Below are 17,107 nucleotides of genomic sequence, written 5' to 3' on the forward strand. Positions count from 1 at the left end.
ACATCATTTCCTACAAAGCCTAAGTGACATAGAAAGAACAACTATTTCATTCATGTCATTTTGCATTAAAAATAGAAAACTTCTCACCATTGTCTTTGGAAGAAGACCAATGATGGAAACCAGAATGGAAAGAGTCATGCTAAGTGGGGGGATGCTGCGTGAATACTGAATCCACTCTTCACACAGAATGGTAAAATTATTCCCTTAATGTGCATTTAGTCTTTTTTCACAAGGACCTTTAATGCTTAAAGTGCCAAAATAATAAGAAAAAAAAATCCCTAAGATACTGTCAACTTTAGAAACCACAAACAGAAGTGAGAAAATTTGTTTCACAAACTGATTCTGCATCTTTTTAAATGAAGTCAAAATAGCCACAACTTCCAGTGCCTCTAATTTTTAATGAAGTCTGCATGTCCATTAAAATCAATGATCAAAAAAATCCATATAAGCTTTGGCGTACTCACCTGACCTGCACAGAAAGCACACCCTCCATGAAGATGTATATTTGTGCAACAGCTTCTGCATCCACAGACATGAAGGGTTTAACTTGGTTTTGTTGTTGGGTAAGGAGGTGTGGGGATTGTTTGTTTGTGGTTTGTGTATTTGAATACAGTGCCCATGCTCCCAAGGGAAGCTAGAGTATAAAGCACTGGAGAAATCCCAGAGAATTATTGAATACCACCCCAGCATGCTCCCCAGGACATATCCTCTTTCAAATACCCAACTGATGCATTTTCCTGGGACAGAAAAGATGGGGAAAAAAATCCAGAAACCTCATGGTGGGTTGACTCTGGCTGAATGGCAGGTACCCATCCAGCCACTCTATAATTTCCTCTTCTTAACTGGACAGGGGAGAGAAACTGTAACAAAAGGCCCCCATATCAAGATAAGGACAGAGAGACATTGTTCACCAATTACTGGCACAGGCAAAACAGACTCAACTTGAGAAAAAATAGTTTATTGCTAATCAAATTAGGAAGTATAATGAGAAATAAAACCAAATCTTGCAGCACCTTCCTCCATCCCCCTCCCTTCTTCCCAGGCCCAGCTTCATTCCAAATTTCTCTACCTCTTTTCATCCAGCAGGGAGAATGGGAGTTGTGGTGAGTTCATCTCACATTATCTCTGCTGCTCCTTCCTCCTCAAGGGAAGGACTTCTCACGCTCTTTCCCTGCTCCAGAGTGGAGTCCCTCCAAAGGAAAGTGGGTCGGTCCTTCAGGAATTTTTCCAACTTGAGTTCTTCCCAAGAGATGTTTTTCATGAAGTGCTCCAGCATAATCCCCTTCCATGAGGTGCAGTCCTTCTCCAATGAGAGCTCCTCTCTCCACAGATTCTGCCAGGACAGATTCTGCTCCAGCACAGGCTCCTCTTGGAGTCACAGCCTCCTTCAGACATCCCCCTGCTCTGGTGTGGGCTCCTCCAGGGGCTGCAGGTGGATCTCTGCACACCCTGCCCTCTGGGGGCTGCAGGGGCTCAGCCACCTCTGTGGGCTGCACCACAGAATCTCAGGGAAATCCCAGCTCTGGAGCAGCTCCTGCCTCTTCTTCTGCCCTGCCCTGGGTGTTTGCAGAGCTGTTCCTCTCACATTCACACTCCTCTCTTTCACCTGCTGTTGTGCAGTATCTTTTACACTTTCTTAAATATGTAACCACAGAGGTGCTACCAGTGTTGCTGAAGGGCTCCACTTTGACTAGCAGCAGGTCCATCGTGGAGCTGGGGGAAGCTTCTGGCATCTTCTCACAGAAGTCACCTCTGCAGTCCACCCAATCACCATAACCTTACCACACAAACCTAACACTCCTTTAACTCAAGTTTCTCATTACATTTTCTACAGCTTCCTAAGCACACTTTACTCCCAAATGACCACCGGCAGAATGATACCAACAGCTTGATTTAAGGATAATGATAACAGTTTCTTCTGTCTGGCATGGAGATTTTATAGATGTCTGAAGAACAAAAGGATCCCTTCCAACATACGCACCTCGTTCTGAGTTTGCAAAATATTTAGAATCGGAAAACTCTGAGATTTCTTTCTCCTTTACCAAAATATGAAAGGACCCTTCAGAGGATCGTGTATTCCCTCACCAGGCTGTGCACATCAACACCAGCAACATCAGCATAGAGTTCAGGCACCACTGGCTCAGGCACCTGCAGCACTGTGTGCCCATTGCTGGTCTTCACAGCTGTTTTCAGGGAGCACAAGAGCTGTGCTGGGGAAGGTCGGTGAGCTGCACTCCACTGCCAGCAGGACTTCATGATGCAGTACCTGCAAATCATGAATGATGAAATTATGTCTTCATGCAAAGAAATATACCTTAGATCTTCCCTGTGGATAGTTTGTTCATTTCAGAGAATATCCTATAACTTAGAGGAGAAAAATCATTCCCCAGCAGTGCTGCACCTTGCAAGGAAGCAGTGGAGCAGCAAAATGCAAAGGCACTTAAGCAAACAGAAACAAGTGTCATTTTCAACAGAAGGACAGAAAAGTTTTGGCCACAGAGGTTTTATGCAGCAGAACCCAGTAAGGAGATGTGGCAGACACAAATCTCAGCTAACAGGTTACTCTCAGTATAGTCTAGACTTAGAAATCTTGTGTAAAATTTCATTTTCTATGTCTCATTTCCATTTAGCTCTGCCAACCTCAAGTTCAATTGTCCATAAAGTAAGTGACTTACATGGCTTGCTGGCAGCTTGAGGGCTGCTTCATAATGTTCTGTTTCTGCAGGTATGATAAAATGTCAGAAGGTGGCACCTCAGGATATGGTGGAGCACCTGTAAGGGCAAAAGGAGCAATGGTGGAAAACTCTATGGCAGTGGTTGCAGAGAGCAGCTTCTGTGCAAAACTGCCTTCCTTCCCTACCAAAATCTGGGTTTTTTCCTACCACAGTTCACAATAACAGAAGGTTTAAAAGGAATTGACGAGACTTTGCAAATTGGAAAAAAACAGGGTGCTTATTTAAATGGCCCAACTTTACATTCCAAAATTTGAGATTTTGGGTCTTGTTACTTTGCTGCTTCCTTACATATTTTTTTATTAGCATTACATCTTCTTACCTAATGTAATCATTTCATACAGTAGAATTCCAAAAGACCATCTGCCAGAAAAGAAAACAAAGCAATGTTGTTTGCTGGCTTAAATACATAAAAACAATTAGGCGTGGCCTGCAGAGAGGAGAAAGAATGAGCTGTAAAAGTGGAGCATTATGCAGAAACTAGATCTGCCTTCCTGTGAACTTCAGGACATGAAATGACACATAAAGGAGTGAAAGAGGCAGGTGAACTTCTAGTCCCAAAATGAAGCCATACATGTCTGCCTTGATTGTAGGCGGTTTGCTCAGGAGCCTCTCTGGTGCCTGCCACTTGACAGGCACTTTCCGTGCCACTGAGCTGGCACCATGTGTGTGAGTTTCGTAGGCCAGGCCCAAACCACAGAGCTTAGCAGTGAAGTTGTGATGAAGAAGGACATTCCTGGCAGCAATGTCACCATGGAACAAGTTTTTTTCTTCAAGATAAGCCTGGGAAATTGGAAAAGAAAAAAAACAGGAATGATTTTAAAAGCAAATTTAATTTATATAAATTTTCACTGAGTTTATGTTTGTCTTCAACACTGTGGAGTAGAGACGTGCTCACCAACATAATGGAAGCGTATTTTAACAAAGCCTTTATTCTCAGTGCTTAGGCCAAGAAGACTTAAGCCACCACACAAACTTGTGTTGCAATCAAGCAAGAAGGAAAAAATGCAGCCAACCTGAGCAGACTTACCAGAGCTGCTGCAACCTGCTGTCCAACCTCATATACCTGCCTCTCCGTGAGGTCATAGGGGACACCATCCATTGCCATTACATCCTAGACACAAAATAAGAGACCTTGGTTCAAACAAATGCCACAGCAGGAGGATAGTGGGGAATGTTTTCCTTCTAATCTATCTATTCTTATGCTCCTCCTTCTCACAATTGCTCATAAATGTAGGAGGACGTGGATAGGTGATGCTGAGGGTGTGTTGAGTAAGACAAGTATATTAGAGACAACTGGTGGGCAAATTGACATGTGGGGAAAAATTAATGTTAAACAGAAATTGTCAGAATGACAGTGAAGAATGACAATCCACACAGGTGAATGAAAGATATATTATAAATTAGAATGATGAGTAGAAAAGCACATTTCTAACATGAATTGGGTACCTGGTATGAGACTAACTGTCCATCTCTCCTACCACCCTGCCTGTAACAGTAAGAGAGAGTGAGATGAGAAAGAAAATAAGGTAAGCACACAATATTCTTCCTGTGCCATTTTACAGCCCACAGATACATTCTATTTAAAAACTTCCTGAGATGGTTATGTTTACAACATGTTCAGTAACCTTTGAAAGGTTACCTTCCATAACTGACCTCATATGAAGTGTCAGTATCCACAGCAGTCAGTGGCAAGACATTCCATTAGTCAACTCCTCACTTCATGAAGAATCAGCTCCATTTGTTTGTTTTGAACGTGACACATACTAGCTTTATTTCCTACCCCCTGGACTTTCTGCTGAACAGGACAGGAAGCAATCCTTCTGTATTTAGAGTTTCAGATGAAGTGATATAGAGTGATGAGCCAAAATTTGAAAATTTGTCTCATTTTTCAGATGTAGAGTGATGGATTTACACTGTAACATCAGAGTTTTGTTTCCGTGTCTTTTGTAACAATGAGTCATAGAATCAGAATATGCTGAGTTGGAAGGGACCCACAAGGAACACTGAGTCCAACTCCTGGCCTTGCACAGGACATCCCAATAATCCCACCCTGTCCCTGACAGTGCTGTCCAAACACTCCTGGAGCTCAGACAGCCTTGGAGCTGTGACCATTCCCTGGAGCGCCTGTTCAGTGCCCTACTACCCTCTGGAGGAAGAATATCTTCCTGCTATCCAATCTAAACCTCCCCTGATATTTGGACTCTTTTTTAGCTTGAGTTAACATTTTCAATGGACTGCATATTTTCATATCATCAGATCTCATCCCATCAGATTTTACCACTCATCAGCAATGGACAGACATGAAGCCATCATTCACATATATGAAACTTCTTCCTGTGCATTATTTCATTTCTAACTATGCTGAATTTCATCTCTTCTTTTTATTGAAAAATCTCTCAATCTTGGAAGATCCTTCTGCAATTCCTTTAGGTCTGCCCTTGGCTTTATTGGCTGGAATCATCAGCAAATATCCTCACGTCACTGTCACCCCATTTTTAGGTCATTAATACATGGAATGAACAGCACCATGTCCTAGATAGCTGACCTCCCTTCAAGTACCAACCTTTCATTCTTATATCCTATTTCCTGTCTTTTACCAATTAGTTATCATCCCATGACCTTCCCCTGTGTTGCAACTGCTCTGCTTTCTTTAAAGCATTTGGAGTGAGACATCATTTAAAACTTTAGAAATTCAGGTGGCTGTATGAATTCATTCTAATTCCAGTGCCTGCAATGCCCTTCAATGATCTGCCAAGTAGGACATGAGTAGAACTTCTGTGGAGCATGGAAATAGTTTTGGTTGATATAGAGGGATGCATGGAGAGATGAAAAAAAAAAAAATTATGACTTATGGCTAGATATTGTACCTAAGGAATTTAAGAAGCTATTCTGTCATCACTTCTTTTGACTCACCTTCCGACATGTCCACAGAAATGTCAGCAGGTCACCGAGAGACATATCTTCCATGATCATATAAAGTGGGAGCTGGTCTACACTACATCCCACCAATTCAACCAGATTCTCATGATGGCCAAGATTTTGATGGAATTTAATCCTTCCCAAGAAATCCTTTACTTTCTGGGAACTAGCTGGGTCTGAAAGAACAAAAGAAAACAAATTAAAAACAAAACAACAACAAATGTAAGCAGCAAAGAACAGGTTGACAGCTAAAACCAATGTGGTCAGCAACCTTTAATCCTACCTAGATATTCCTACAAGAACATCTCAGACTTACTATACTGAACATAGCTTGTTCTTGCCCAGTACCGATTGCAATGCTCTGCCCAGCACCACGTCTGGGATACAGAGACTGTACCGAAGTGGATCATGACCACAGGCCTTACCTTGCAAGGCTTTCAGTACCACAGTCTTAGTCTTCCCAGAGCTCTCAGTTTCCAACTGTGCTCTGTAGGTGCTCCCAAAGGCACCAAGTTTTATCAGCTGCAAGGTGTCTGGTAGGAGTTTCTCTCGTGGTATCTCTAATTCTTTCAGAGTCAAGGATGCAGAATTTAGCAGGCTCTCCACAGATGTCTCACTCAGCTGGATGTAACGATTCTCTGTTGAGCAGGGTTCCTGCTGATTCTTTCTCGTCACTGACAAAAGCAAATACATATGATGCATAGAAGCAGACAGATGAACTCTTGTAATAGATGGAAATGCTCATCCTTCCATGCCCTTTAATTTTTGCTCCACAGTGTTTCAGAAATCATGGCAAAGTAAGGAACTGTTATTCTATCCTACTTATCCTGGCCCTTGAAGAGGACAAAGAATTTATCTCCCACTCTATTTGCTGAAAAGACAGAACCAGTCTAGAAATTTCTCCCATGTTTAACTACATAACCTTTATAGATAAGACACATTTGGACTTCATTCCAATGTGCTCAAGCAATGAACATTTTCTTTTATTATCAGTTCTCAGTTATTTCTCTTAATATAGACTCAAAAGCTGTTTTCCTCTGTATACCCAAAATTAGTTCAGAACTGCATTTTCATTTCCACACAGCCACACATGTACCAACAAACCTTTCCCTACCCCCTCACCCTGTTCTACTTCGTGTTATCTCCATAGGAAGAGGGTGACAGCAGCTTGAAATTAAATTTCTTAAATAGCAGTATAGAAAATGGATTAACTAGATGTAATCTACATCAAAATTACTATCATTCATAATTACCCCAGTAAAACTCTCCTTGCAGCAACCTCCAGGAACTGTTACAGAAATACACTTCACAGCTCTTGTGATGTTACCACAGCATGTTAAACAGCCTACATGGCATGATGCTTTAGATTTTCTCAGATCCATCTATACTACAGCTTCCACTGCTGCTGCTTCAAAGTGAAGTAAATGAGTGCTCCAAATTTCTCTGATGTTGACTGGATTGCTGAATACCACTCAGGATCCTCATAAATGGTTTTGCTTAACAGCTCAAGCGATGGGGAAATGGAATTGGCTTCTGGCTGTGAAACCAATACTGATTCCTCTGGTTGAAAAGCATTTTTTTACCTTGGGTTCCAGCTGGTGCTGATTGCTCCTGCTTTGCTTGCAGGCCCCGGCAGTGCAGCCAAAGGATCACAGTGAGCACGATGACAAAACCTCCCACCAGGAGAACTGGGACAACAATCACTTCTGTTTGATATTCACGCACAACTGTCAGCAGAGAAAGAAAATGGAAAACCAAGGAGTAAGCAGCACACTGGTTCTGTATAAGCATGTAGCAACAATCCATTTCGGTAACTTTCAACCCCAAAAGTGTGTATTCCATCCTCTGGAATAGTTGAACACTGTTAGTGCTGCCACCTTATTTTTCAATGGTGCTGAGTACCTAAACTGCATGAAATTACTAAGACCCCCACACCTAAGGTCACTTATTTAGATGCTTTAATATGGAGGCCAGGAATTGAAGCCATTTGAAGTCTCATCCACCAGTGAAACAGAAACAGCACTGGCAGCAGGACAGCAGGGAGATGGGACAGGCTGGATATTGCTGTCATCACGTGCAATTACAGCTCCAGCTCCTTCCAGTAAAATTACACATAGCATTTTAAAGGAAACTAGGTGTGGTCACCTTTGGAGTTTGCCTGGAAGACATTGCAATTAGCAAGGCTTGTGAAGGTAACTATCTTTCTCATGTCCCCAGATTTGGAGGTGGACAAGACCATTTTTACAGTTCCCAAAGATGGCAGAAAGTCATGAAATCAAAATCTCACAAAACTGGTCCTTTGGGAAGCTGCAGGGAATCTTTAATGACTGCTGTACACCTCATTCGAAGTATGAATTCTCTAAAATGGCTGAAATTATGTGAGATTAATCCAGCCACAGAGGCTTCATCCCCATAAACATTTCTTCCCTGAAACACAATGCAGGGAAAGCTCCATCAAATCTTTCTGTGTGGGCTGGGATGCAGTGGAGGAGGAGAAAGGGCTTAGCACTCTTTTTAGTGAAGCTGGCCTTCCTGCAAGCATGTGAAACCTTATTAAAGGAATATGTGAAACTTACCACATAGCTTGTCGTTGCTATTGCACTCCAGCAGCATCCGTGAGAATCTTTTCACATCCCCTGCCATGTTCAATTACCAGCCAGCAGGCCTCCAATCCCCACTTCCTGCACAGACATAAAGAATAATTTATTAGGAGAAAGGATGATGATGAAGCAACAAGTGAAGTGAATAGGGAGCTTTCTACCCCTTACAACCAGTGGCTGCATGAAGCAGCACTGGGATTTGAAGGCTCAGAGAGTGACACAGGACATCCACTATCACATCCTATGGATGATGCACTGCATGACGAGAGAGAATTTAAGGTTAGGCTTGTTCTACAGTGCTGCACAAGCAAATGAGGATCCCTCGTCCTAAAGGCTGGCATATGTACAAAAATCCATAGATATTAACTTAATGATATTTAAAGAACATCTAATACCCCCCTAGCATTCTGGCATTTTTAGATGCCAGAATGGCTCAGCATTTTATCTTCTGGTCTATTACAAGTGAACAGATCAGCAGCATGCAGAGAAAATGTCATTCTTGACTACAGTCCTTGTCGCAACTCCTACTGTTGCTGTACAAAGACAAGGAGAAAAAAGAGTTGTCATTAGGGCTCTCTGGTACCAACTTCTGAGCACTGCCAAGTCTGTAGGTATTCTGAAGCACAACATCTGCAACTCTTCTGCATTTGTAGCTGAAAATCCACAGCCTGTACAAGCATGCACCTTGTTTAGTCACTGCTTCTTATAAACATTGCCAAAATTTAAGACTTAACAGCTTCTCAAACAGTATCATCTAGAACATTTTATAGGAATCTTTATCCTGTAAGCACCTACTTTGTTGTCAGCTATGAGTTTTAGGCAATTAACCTCAATGGCAAATATAGGGCATTGATTTTATGGAATTTGGTGATGAAACGTTTTGACAGCTTGTTCTCATGTTTAAAATTAATGAGTGAAATTATTCTTTACCAGTTGCACAACAGAGGCAGCAGAAAGAGGAAAATGGAATATATCTGTGCTTTAAGGTATCACAAAAAGTCTGTTTCCTTTTCTTAATTTAATTTCATTCTTAATGTGCTAGCAGATTTACCTGGTTCCAAGGTTGGCTACACCAAGAATCCAGTCAAAGGAGTAATAACACAGCAATAATACCAAGCCTTTCAGGGACACTCTGAAAGCAAGCACACTGAAACAACCCACCTCAGCTCTAACACACACACATTTACACACAAATACACAGGACCAGTCCTGGCTTCCTTCATTCTCAGGTACACACAGACTTCAGGACCATTAGCCAGTAACCACAGTATAATCTAAGTCATGAACAGTCCAAGCTCCATCTTAAAACTTGCCAATGGCTTTGTACAGGTGCTTACTAGAAATGCACACTGACATTTACACACCATGCATGCACAGGCACACAAAAGCACACAAACCTCAATTTGTGCTTACAGAGGGAGCAGCAAAGATCCATGGAAAAAGCTCTGACACAGCAGCCATGTCTACACTGGTCCCTGTCTGTAAAAAAGATTCCTCCCTGCTCTTTATGCACCTCCCAGCAGTGATGCCAGTGGGTGGCACTCATGTTTTCCAACCATACTCAGAGCAGAACCATGGGATCCAGGAATGAAAACACTGGCAGTCATTGGCACTTTATTTGCCCTGGCACTCCCATGTGCTGCAGTTGCTTACGGAGGTGTTAGCACTGGAAAAGCTTGATTACAGAAGCCCACTTACACCCTATGTCTCTATCCTCTCACAATACTCAGCAAGCAGAAAAAGAAGTTTTGCTCAGTAAGGTAATTCTGAAGTGCTTTTCAGTGCTACTTTTCAGGCCAAGACTAAATAAATTCCTGTACTAGGCTGTTTCTGCAGCTTACTTTTCTAACAGTAACATCACTGCAGTTCTTACATTCCTATCCTCACAAGGAGAATGGTAACTCAGAAATCCACAGAACTCACGTTATACATTTAATTTTTTTTTTCAATGAGAGACACGTGAAAGTTATGTGGAACTAACATGTTCATGTGCACACTCAACACAGAGCAGGACTACTGACAGTGCTCAACTACTTATTTTATTAGATGAAGACATTTTTCCAGTACCAAGACAGGATAAAGGAAACAAAAATATCTTACAAGGTTCAAAATCTGTACTTCACAGGCATTCTGATTTTCCCTGCCTGTGGGTTAACACTGTACCAAGATCAGTGCTGTCTAGATCATGGGCACACATACACTGTGTTACTTCAATTTAGAATTTGCATTACAGAATTTGTGCAATTTTAACTAAATGCCAGCTTGTTTATTCCACTGGATTTTTTAATATTCTTTTACACAGACTAAATTTCATTCACTGGAATTCATAGAATCATAAAGGTTGGAAAATACCCTTAAAATCATCAAGTCCAAAAGTCAGCCCAGCACCACCACCATGTTCACCACTAAACCATGCCCTCATGTGCCACATCCACAGGCTTTCTGTACATTTCCAGGCATCATGATTCCACTAACTTCACTGGGCAGCCTATCCCAATGCTTAATGACTCTCAGCAAAGAAAATTTTCCTGATCTAATATAAATATCCCCTGATACAACTTGAGGCTGCTTCCTCTTGTCCTGTCCCTGTTCCCTGGGAGCAGAGCCCAACCCCCCCCCCCCTCCCCCAGCTGTCCCCTCCTGTCAGGGAGTTGTGCAGAGCCAGAAGGTCCCCCCTGAGCCTCCTTTTCTCCAGGCTGAGCCCCACCAGCTCCCTCAGCCCCTCCTGGTGCTCCAGCCCCTTCCCCAGCTCCGTTCCCTTCTCTGGACACACTCCAGCCCCTCCATGTCTTTCTTGTCCTGAGGTTCCCAGAAGTGCCCCAGGATCTGAGGTGTGGCCCCAGCAGTGCCAGCACAGGGGACAGTCACTGCCCTGGCCCTGCTGCCACATCATGGCTGGCACAGCCCAAGTGCCATTGGCCTCCTGCCCCGCTGGGCACACCTGGCTCCTGTCCAGCCACTGTCCCCAGCGCCCCCAGGTCCTTTCCCAGCTTTCCAGCCCCTCTGCCCAGCCTGGAGCAGCAGGGGGTTGGTGTGACCCAAGGGCAGGGCCCACGACCTGGCCTTGTTGAACCCCAACACAAGTGGCCTAAGCCCATGGATCCAGCCTGTCCAGATCCCTCTGCAGAGTCTTCTGACCCTCAACGTGAACCCAAATCTGGATGTCAAAGCAAAATATACAATGAAGACCACAGTACCTAAAAATAGCAGAAGCAGCTGCTCTTACACAATGGGAAATACAAGGCAAAACGTCAGCAGAAGTTAAACTACAGTCACCTGCAGTTGCAAACTGCTCCTAGCAGACTACTTGGTGCACGGCACATGGCACAGCAGTTCCACAGCCTGGCAGCAGGGACAGGTTAATTAACTCCCATCCTACACCAACACTGCTCCTCTGTTCACATCTGCCAACAGGATGAACACTTGGGGAAAGGTGGCATTTTGTTTCCAGCCATGTTTGCTTGCCAAGCTGTTTTGCTGCCCTGGTAATTTAGACAAAGCACAGAGGGCAACACAGGGACAGGAATAAGCAGCTAGATGGTGGCAGCTGTGGGAGCTGCTTAAACCAGTCAGGAAGCCCAAATACTGAATGTGAATGCAGCTGTGCTGAATTAAGTGTTCATCAATGCCAAAAGAAGGGATTATTTCCTCTCTTTGCTGTCTTCTCATTGCTTGTTTTGCTCTCAGTTGTGCAATTGATCACATGGTAAATTGATTCAAACCACTAACTTAGCAAGAAAAATCCACTGCTCGTTTGCCATGGTGATTTCCTGCCATTTTAGTGGCTGGTATTAGTCAGGGGCGAATGGCTAATTTATCTAAAGCTGCACTGTGAAACCACTCCCTGTGTCAGCACAGATCCACGAGCACTGTGTACCAGCAGAAGCCTTACTGTGATTTTCCCAGTCCCCTGTCATTCATTCTCACATGTATACCATCCCCTTAGCAATAGCAGAAGCATTCATATAATTGTAAAGCCCTAAATTTATCAATCCTCTCTGACATTTTATGACCTTAAAGTTCTCATTAAGTTCAAATGATGTTATTTAAAGTGCCAGGACTAAGACTTAAGAAGCCTGAGTGACAAACTTTGTGGTGAAGACTGAAAAGAAAGAGAAATATCAAGACTTAAGATGCCCATGGAATATATGGGAACAGACAGCTTGAATACTGCCCACACGGAAGCTGCCTGCTGCTTGCTCCTGCCATGTTCAGGAGAGTAAGTTGTCCATATTCACAGCAAATATACATTATACATAAATTTTCCCTTGAATATGTCTAATTTGTGAGCTACCAGCAGTTCCCATCATAAGTGCAAACATGTAAATCCTTGTGTAATGATTAGCTAAAGGTCTAAAGGAACACCTGATTAACTAAATAGGACAAAAGTAAAGGATAAGATTCATCTGGATCGTCATTAGACCCTTTCAAAAGTGCTATGAGCTGACAAGGACTTAATGCAGTTATTTCTCCAGACATCCTGTCCCATGTTAAATGCACACCACTTTATTATAAAAATATTCTTACACTTGTTTTTCATGCACCAATTGTGAGGACCAGCTGTAATGTGACTACAGATACATAAAAAAAGCTGAGTAATTCAGTAACTTCAGTCCAGCACACTGCCTGACTGATAAAAGACAAATCCATAAACATTATGTCTTCTATTCAATTTTTTGCAGTGGCAAAACCTTGCTCTCCAGCTTTTCCCACTACCATTTCACTGCTGCTTTTATTATTTCCCTCCTCTTTTATCTGACCTTTGAACATGGTCAACAGTCAAGGCTTTGGCAACTGCTCTGCACATGCGCACTGTGCTGGCTGTGCAGCAGGAAAGGAGAGGAGCTACAGGGAATTGCAGGAACCAAAACAGCAAGAAACCACCAGGTGTGGGCAGTTGTGGACATTGAATGGGAGAGAAGAGGGAGAAATAAAGCACCATTGTAAAGCAAACAGTGAAAAAGAGATTTTTTTCCCCTGCCATGTCCACCATTTACTAAAAGCAGCATCCAAAACAAATAAAAAATGAGCCAGACAGGTTTCAGCCATGCATTTGTTAGACTGCATATTCTGTCTCTTCTGTCTGCAGAAGACCTCAGTGACTATTTCCAACAGCCTCGTAGACCGTGTCATTTTTGCAAAGTTTTCCTGGCCCATGGAGTCACCTCATCTCTCACTGCAAGGCACCTGTGGGTTACCAAGCAGCATCTTCACCTGTGCTGAATGGGAAATTCTGACCACCCACACCAGAGTCCCTTCTGTCCTTGTGAACAAGGACTAAAAATAATATCCTGTGGCTTGCTGTAGCACTGTCTCAGCTATGAAGATTTAGTAGTATAACTCACTTTTGAAACTGTAACACCCTGTAAGAAAACAAAGTGTTTCAAAAATCAGATACAGAAACACAAGATTTTCTCTTGGTCCAAAATTAGAAACAATACTTGAATATCAAACCTAGGTTAGCTGCTACAGAAGCGTATTAAGGGAGTGGAAGAAAATTAGGCTGACCACTTCTGAAGGGCTAGACCATAGAGAAAACAGCAAATCATGAGGCTCATGCAGCTATTTGAGCAGGTGGTTATTTAGAGGAAACTTGGCTCCATTTCAATATAGCAGAAAAAACAGGCAAAGTTCACAGTCACTACTGCACTGAAAAATGAGTCAGGAGGACTCAATGCTGCTATGCTTTTATGCTAAAAATGTAAGTTCTAACTGGTGCCATTTCAGTGGAGTTATGCTAGTTCTCATGGTGCTAGGTTTTGCTTAAACTCAGATCATCAACAAAAATTAATTTATTTGTGCTGCATAAGGAAATCTAGTACAGAAGTGTGAAATGGTACAGAACCTGAATGAGGATTAAGACAAAGATATTTTTTCTAATGCAGACATGGCCTACCATGATTTCTGGAAAATTAAGATATATCTTGAACATTCCCACTGAATTAAGGCCACCAAAAGTAATTCCTCACAGGTAATCTGAAGAATGAGTTAAAATAATTTAAAAACCCAAGGAATACATTAAGCTGAAGCCCTTAATGAGCAGGCTATTAAAAGTCTAGAAGCCAAACTTTCAACAGTACACTACCACCTATGGCTTCCTTTTTATCACAGCAAAATCATATCCTTTTTGAAAGTGTCATATCACTTTTGAAAGTGTCTCCCTGCTGACTGAGCTCTGATTTTGCTGGTAGCTGCCTGTACTAAGCCTGTATCAAACCCAAGCACAAATACAGAAATTCTGAAAAACTGTGACAGCAAAAGCTATGACAGAACATGAAAAGAATGAAGAATTTTTGTTTCAAAGGACCATGCATACATATAGCTCTTGTTGTGAAAAACCTACTGTGTGATAAAAATGCTGTATGACATCACATTACTGCTTCATTCTTTCAGAAATCCAACATAAATGTGCTTTTGTAAATTCACAGCCACCTGAAGCTGTGTAGACAACTTTAGTTTTAGTTTCCCAAGTTCTGGATGTTTCTTGGTAGATTTAACACAGATTTTGTTTGTCATTTAATCAGTAGCTCATGCACACACAGATATCTGCACCACTTTGAGTTAGAGATCACTGCATTATAATCAAGCAACACTGATGGGAGTAAAATGGTAATTAGTTCTGAATTCAGCCTCCGGCATGTATTATTTAACTAAAGACTGGACATATTTATACACACATGCATAGCATCACCCTCTTTCAGTGAACTGAGACTAATTTTATACAGAACTTAATTACTTTGTTAATTTCTTCCTCTTTAAAAAATGCCTGTGAGCTATTTCATTTAAATCAGCCAGTGTGTAGAGGACATCCTTCTTTATTTTTTTTCTCAAACCCAAACACCATTATGATCACAGAAATGGCTGTAAGTAGCTTCACTACCAGCAGTAAGCACATGCACATGTGTACATACACACACAGACAGACATATAGACTTTACAGTACAGCCACCTTCTAATTCAGGTCACATTTATATTAATAAAAGTCTTCTAAGAAATAAATATTCATTGGCTGATCTTCCAGAAGTGCTTTCTCTCACTCACCTGAATGACACCACTTCCCCTGCCCTGCAGTTGTCTTTTCCTGTCACTCTCCTGCTGCCGATTCCCAGTTTGTGAAGCCACTCCCAGTAACTCCGATGACTACCTTGGGAGGGTTGTAATTTTTATGATTAAGTTCCTCCTCACTGATTTTTCTACTCCAGTCCCTCCCAGCTTCGGCTCTTTGCTGCTCTAGGTCTCCTCAGCTGTGTCGCCAGGGATCTCCAACACACAGCTGACAGGAAGGCACACACTTGCAGAACGGGTCTGCCTGGCTTTCACACACCAGCTGCTCATGGGCTCACTACAGAGACAGGCACAGCAAAGAGCCCTCGGGCAGGCACCTGCAGTGGGGTTTGAAAGGCACACCAATACAGAGCAGGAGGGACAGGTTATATAATAAACACAATTCATACATTTCTGCCTACAGGTTCACATTTAAAAAGAATGGGTTCTTGGAACAGAAAATCAGTACAAAACCCCCAGGACTCTAGAGGCTGAAAAAGCATTCCATCGAGAACACAGTCTGCAAATGAAGAAAGAGATAAAAGATTAATGATATCAAAACATGCTACAGCAGACAGCAGAAACACGGGGTTTTTCACATTCTGCCTTGCCCTTGGTGCCCCTCCTGCTTGGGTTGTCTATGTATTCTGCCAGAACTTTGAAAAGTTTGGCTTTCCCCTGCCTTTTCCTCACACCACGCTGAGCTCCCCAACAACACCAGGACAATATTCCTGAACTTCCCTGTGACCTTTTCCTGCCATGATGCCCTTGGGATCTCCACTGTGCTCTGCTGTTGTCCTCAGCAGCTGTGGGGTCTAACCTTCATCACATCTCAGCATTTTATTTCTGGGGACTCTCTTCCAACCAATGTACACAAGCCCCAGCTGTTGGCCTGCCCTCCCCCATCATTGATAAATCTTGTGTTAAGAGTTTCAGATTCCTGAGCCCTGCTTATATGGGTCTACACAAGATTAATTGCTTACCTAATTCACAGGAGTGAGAGGCAGTTGCATTTCAAGAGTAAACAACATGAGAGCTACTTCTTGTTGAGAGACAAAGTTCATTTCACACTCATCAACTCAATGCACGTGGCTTGGGGAAGATGCAGCAGATGATACGATCTCTGCCAACTGTATTAGCCAAACTCACCTACTCCTGTTAACATTTTATCGCTGCATATAATTATGTTGTTGTGGGGAAAATTTTAGTTGTGGCACAATCAATACCTTTAGGTATCAAAAGACAATAGTTCATTTAAGAGAGGCTTCTCCTTAGCATTATTCTTCCAGCTGGCATTAACCCATATATGCAAAATGGTGAAAAGCAGGAGTGATTTTTTTCATTGCTTGATCTCTCTACAGACACTGGCAGGAGTGGGAAAAGTAGTATCAGCGAAATAGCCCTGTGATATGGATTTTTATCCCCTGAGAAACCAGGAGAGACGTCTTCTAGACTGAAAATTTTATTGAAATAGAAAGATCACTACAGCTGCAGAATGTAGGCTTAGACTCCGGTTTCAGCTTTCCTCTCATTCTGGTATTAACTTGCATTGATTTTCTGTAGTGTTTTCTCCATGAAGGAGCAGGGGATCTGTCTTATACCTCATTCTCCATTAAATAGTAGGTAAAATGCAAATAACAGTTCTTCATTTAAATGGGTTCCTTACTGAAATGAGTTCCATTCCACAAACAATTACATTCCCTTCCTCAAGGGCACCTGGAGGAAAACCTATTCAGATTCCTGTTTACAAATATGACAACTGAAAATCTTCCTCCCTTCAGTTTCTACACCTGCCTTCTGTAAAATAGA

At 42.4% G+C, this 17,107-nt stretch overlaps 1 protein-coding gene and 1 long non-coding RNA gene across 4 annotated transcripts; one reads left to right on the forward strand and one right to left on the reverse strand.

Moving 5' to 3' along the window:
• Positions 1-967: 967 nt before the first annotated feature.
• STYK1 (serine/threonine/tyrosine kinase 1) lies at positions 968-15,532 on the reverse strand. Of its 2 annotated transcripts, XR_008437373.1 has the most exons (11): positions 15,296-15,532; positions 8,231-8,335; positions 7,238-7,381; positions 6,080-6,328; positions 5,649-5,830; positions 3,763-3,846; positions 3,307-3,515; positions 3,055-3,095; positions 2,676-2,772; positions 1,982-2,266; positions 968-1,333 (listed from the first exon to the last, which is right to left on the reverse strand). XR_008437373.1 is itself a non-coding variant. In XM_053978942.1 (10 exons), the coding sequence occupies exons 2-10, from the start codon at positions 8,295-8,297 to the stop codon at positions 2,062-2,064; spliced, it is 1,278 nt and encodes a 425-aa protein (XP_053834917.1). In that variant the 5' UTR covers positions 8,298-8,335; positions 15,296-15,532; the 3' UTR covers positions 968-2,061. The 2 variants fall into 2 exon arrangements, 1 of the variants encoding a protein (XP_053834917.1); XM_053978942.1 differs by having other exon boundaries at positions 968-2,266.
• On the forward strand, positions 3,896-8,216 carry LOC128808115 (uncharacterized). Of its 2 annotated transcripts, none has more exons than XR_008437375.1 (3): positions 3,896-4,112; positions 4,231-4,261; positions 7,250-8,216. It is a non-coding gene; the product is annotated as an uncharacterized LOC128808115 (long non-coding RNA). The 2 variants fall into 2 exon arrangements; XR_008437374.1 differs by having other exon boundaries at positions 7,281-8,216.
• Positions 15,533-17,107: the final 1,575 nt, after the last annotated feature.

Source organism: Vidua macroura, chromosome 5 (genome assembly GCF_024509145.1).
Source record: "Vidua macroura isolate BioBank_ID:100142 chromosome 5, ASM2450914v1, whole genome shotgun sequence".
Taxonomy (NCBI): Eukaryota; Metazoa; Chordata; class Aves; order Passeriformes; family Viduidae; genus Vidua; species Vidua macroura.

Excerpts from the sequence above, each read along its gene's own strand:
- STYK1 (XM_053978942.1), bottom strand. The coding sequence starts at position 8,297 with ATGGCAGGGGATGTGAAAAGATTCTCACGGATGCTGCTGGAGTGCAAT. Across the intron at positions 7,382-8,230 it reads TAGCAACGACAAGCTATGTG|TTGTGCGTGAATATCAAACA; the intron begins GTAAGTTTCACA and ends CTCTGCTGACAG. Across the intron at positions 5,831-6,079 it reads GGTACTGAAAGCCTTGCAAG|ACCCAGCTAGTTCCCAGAAA; the intron begins GTAAGGCCTGTG and ends TTGTTCTTTCAG.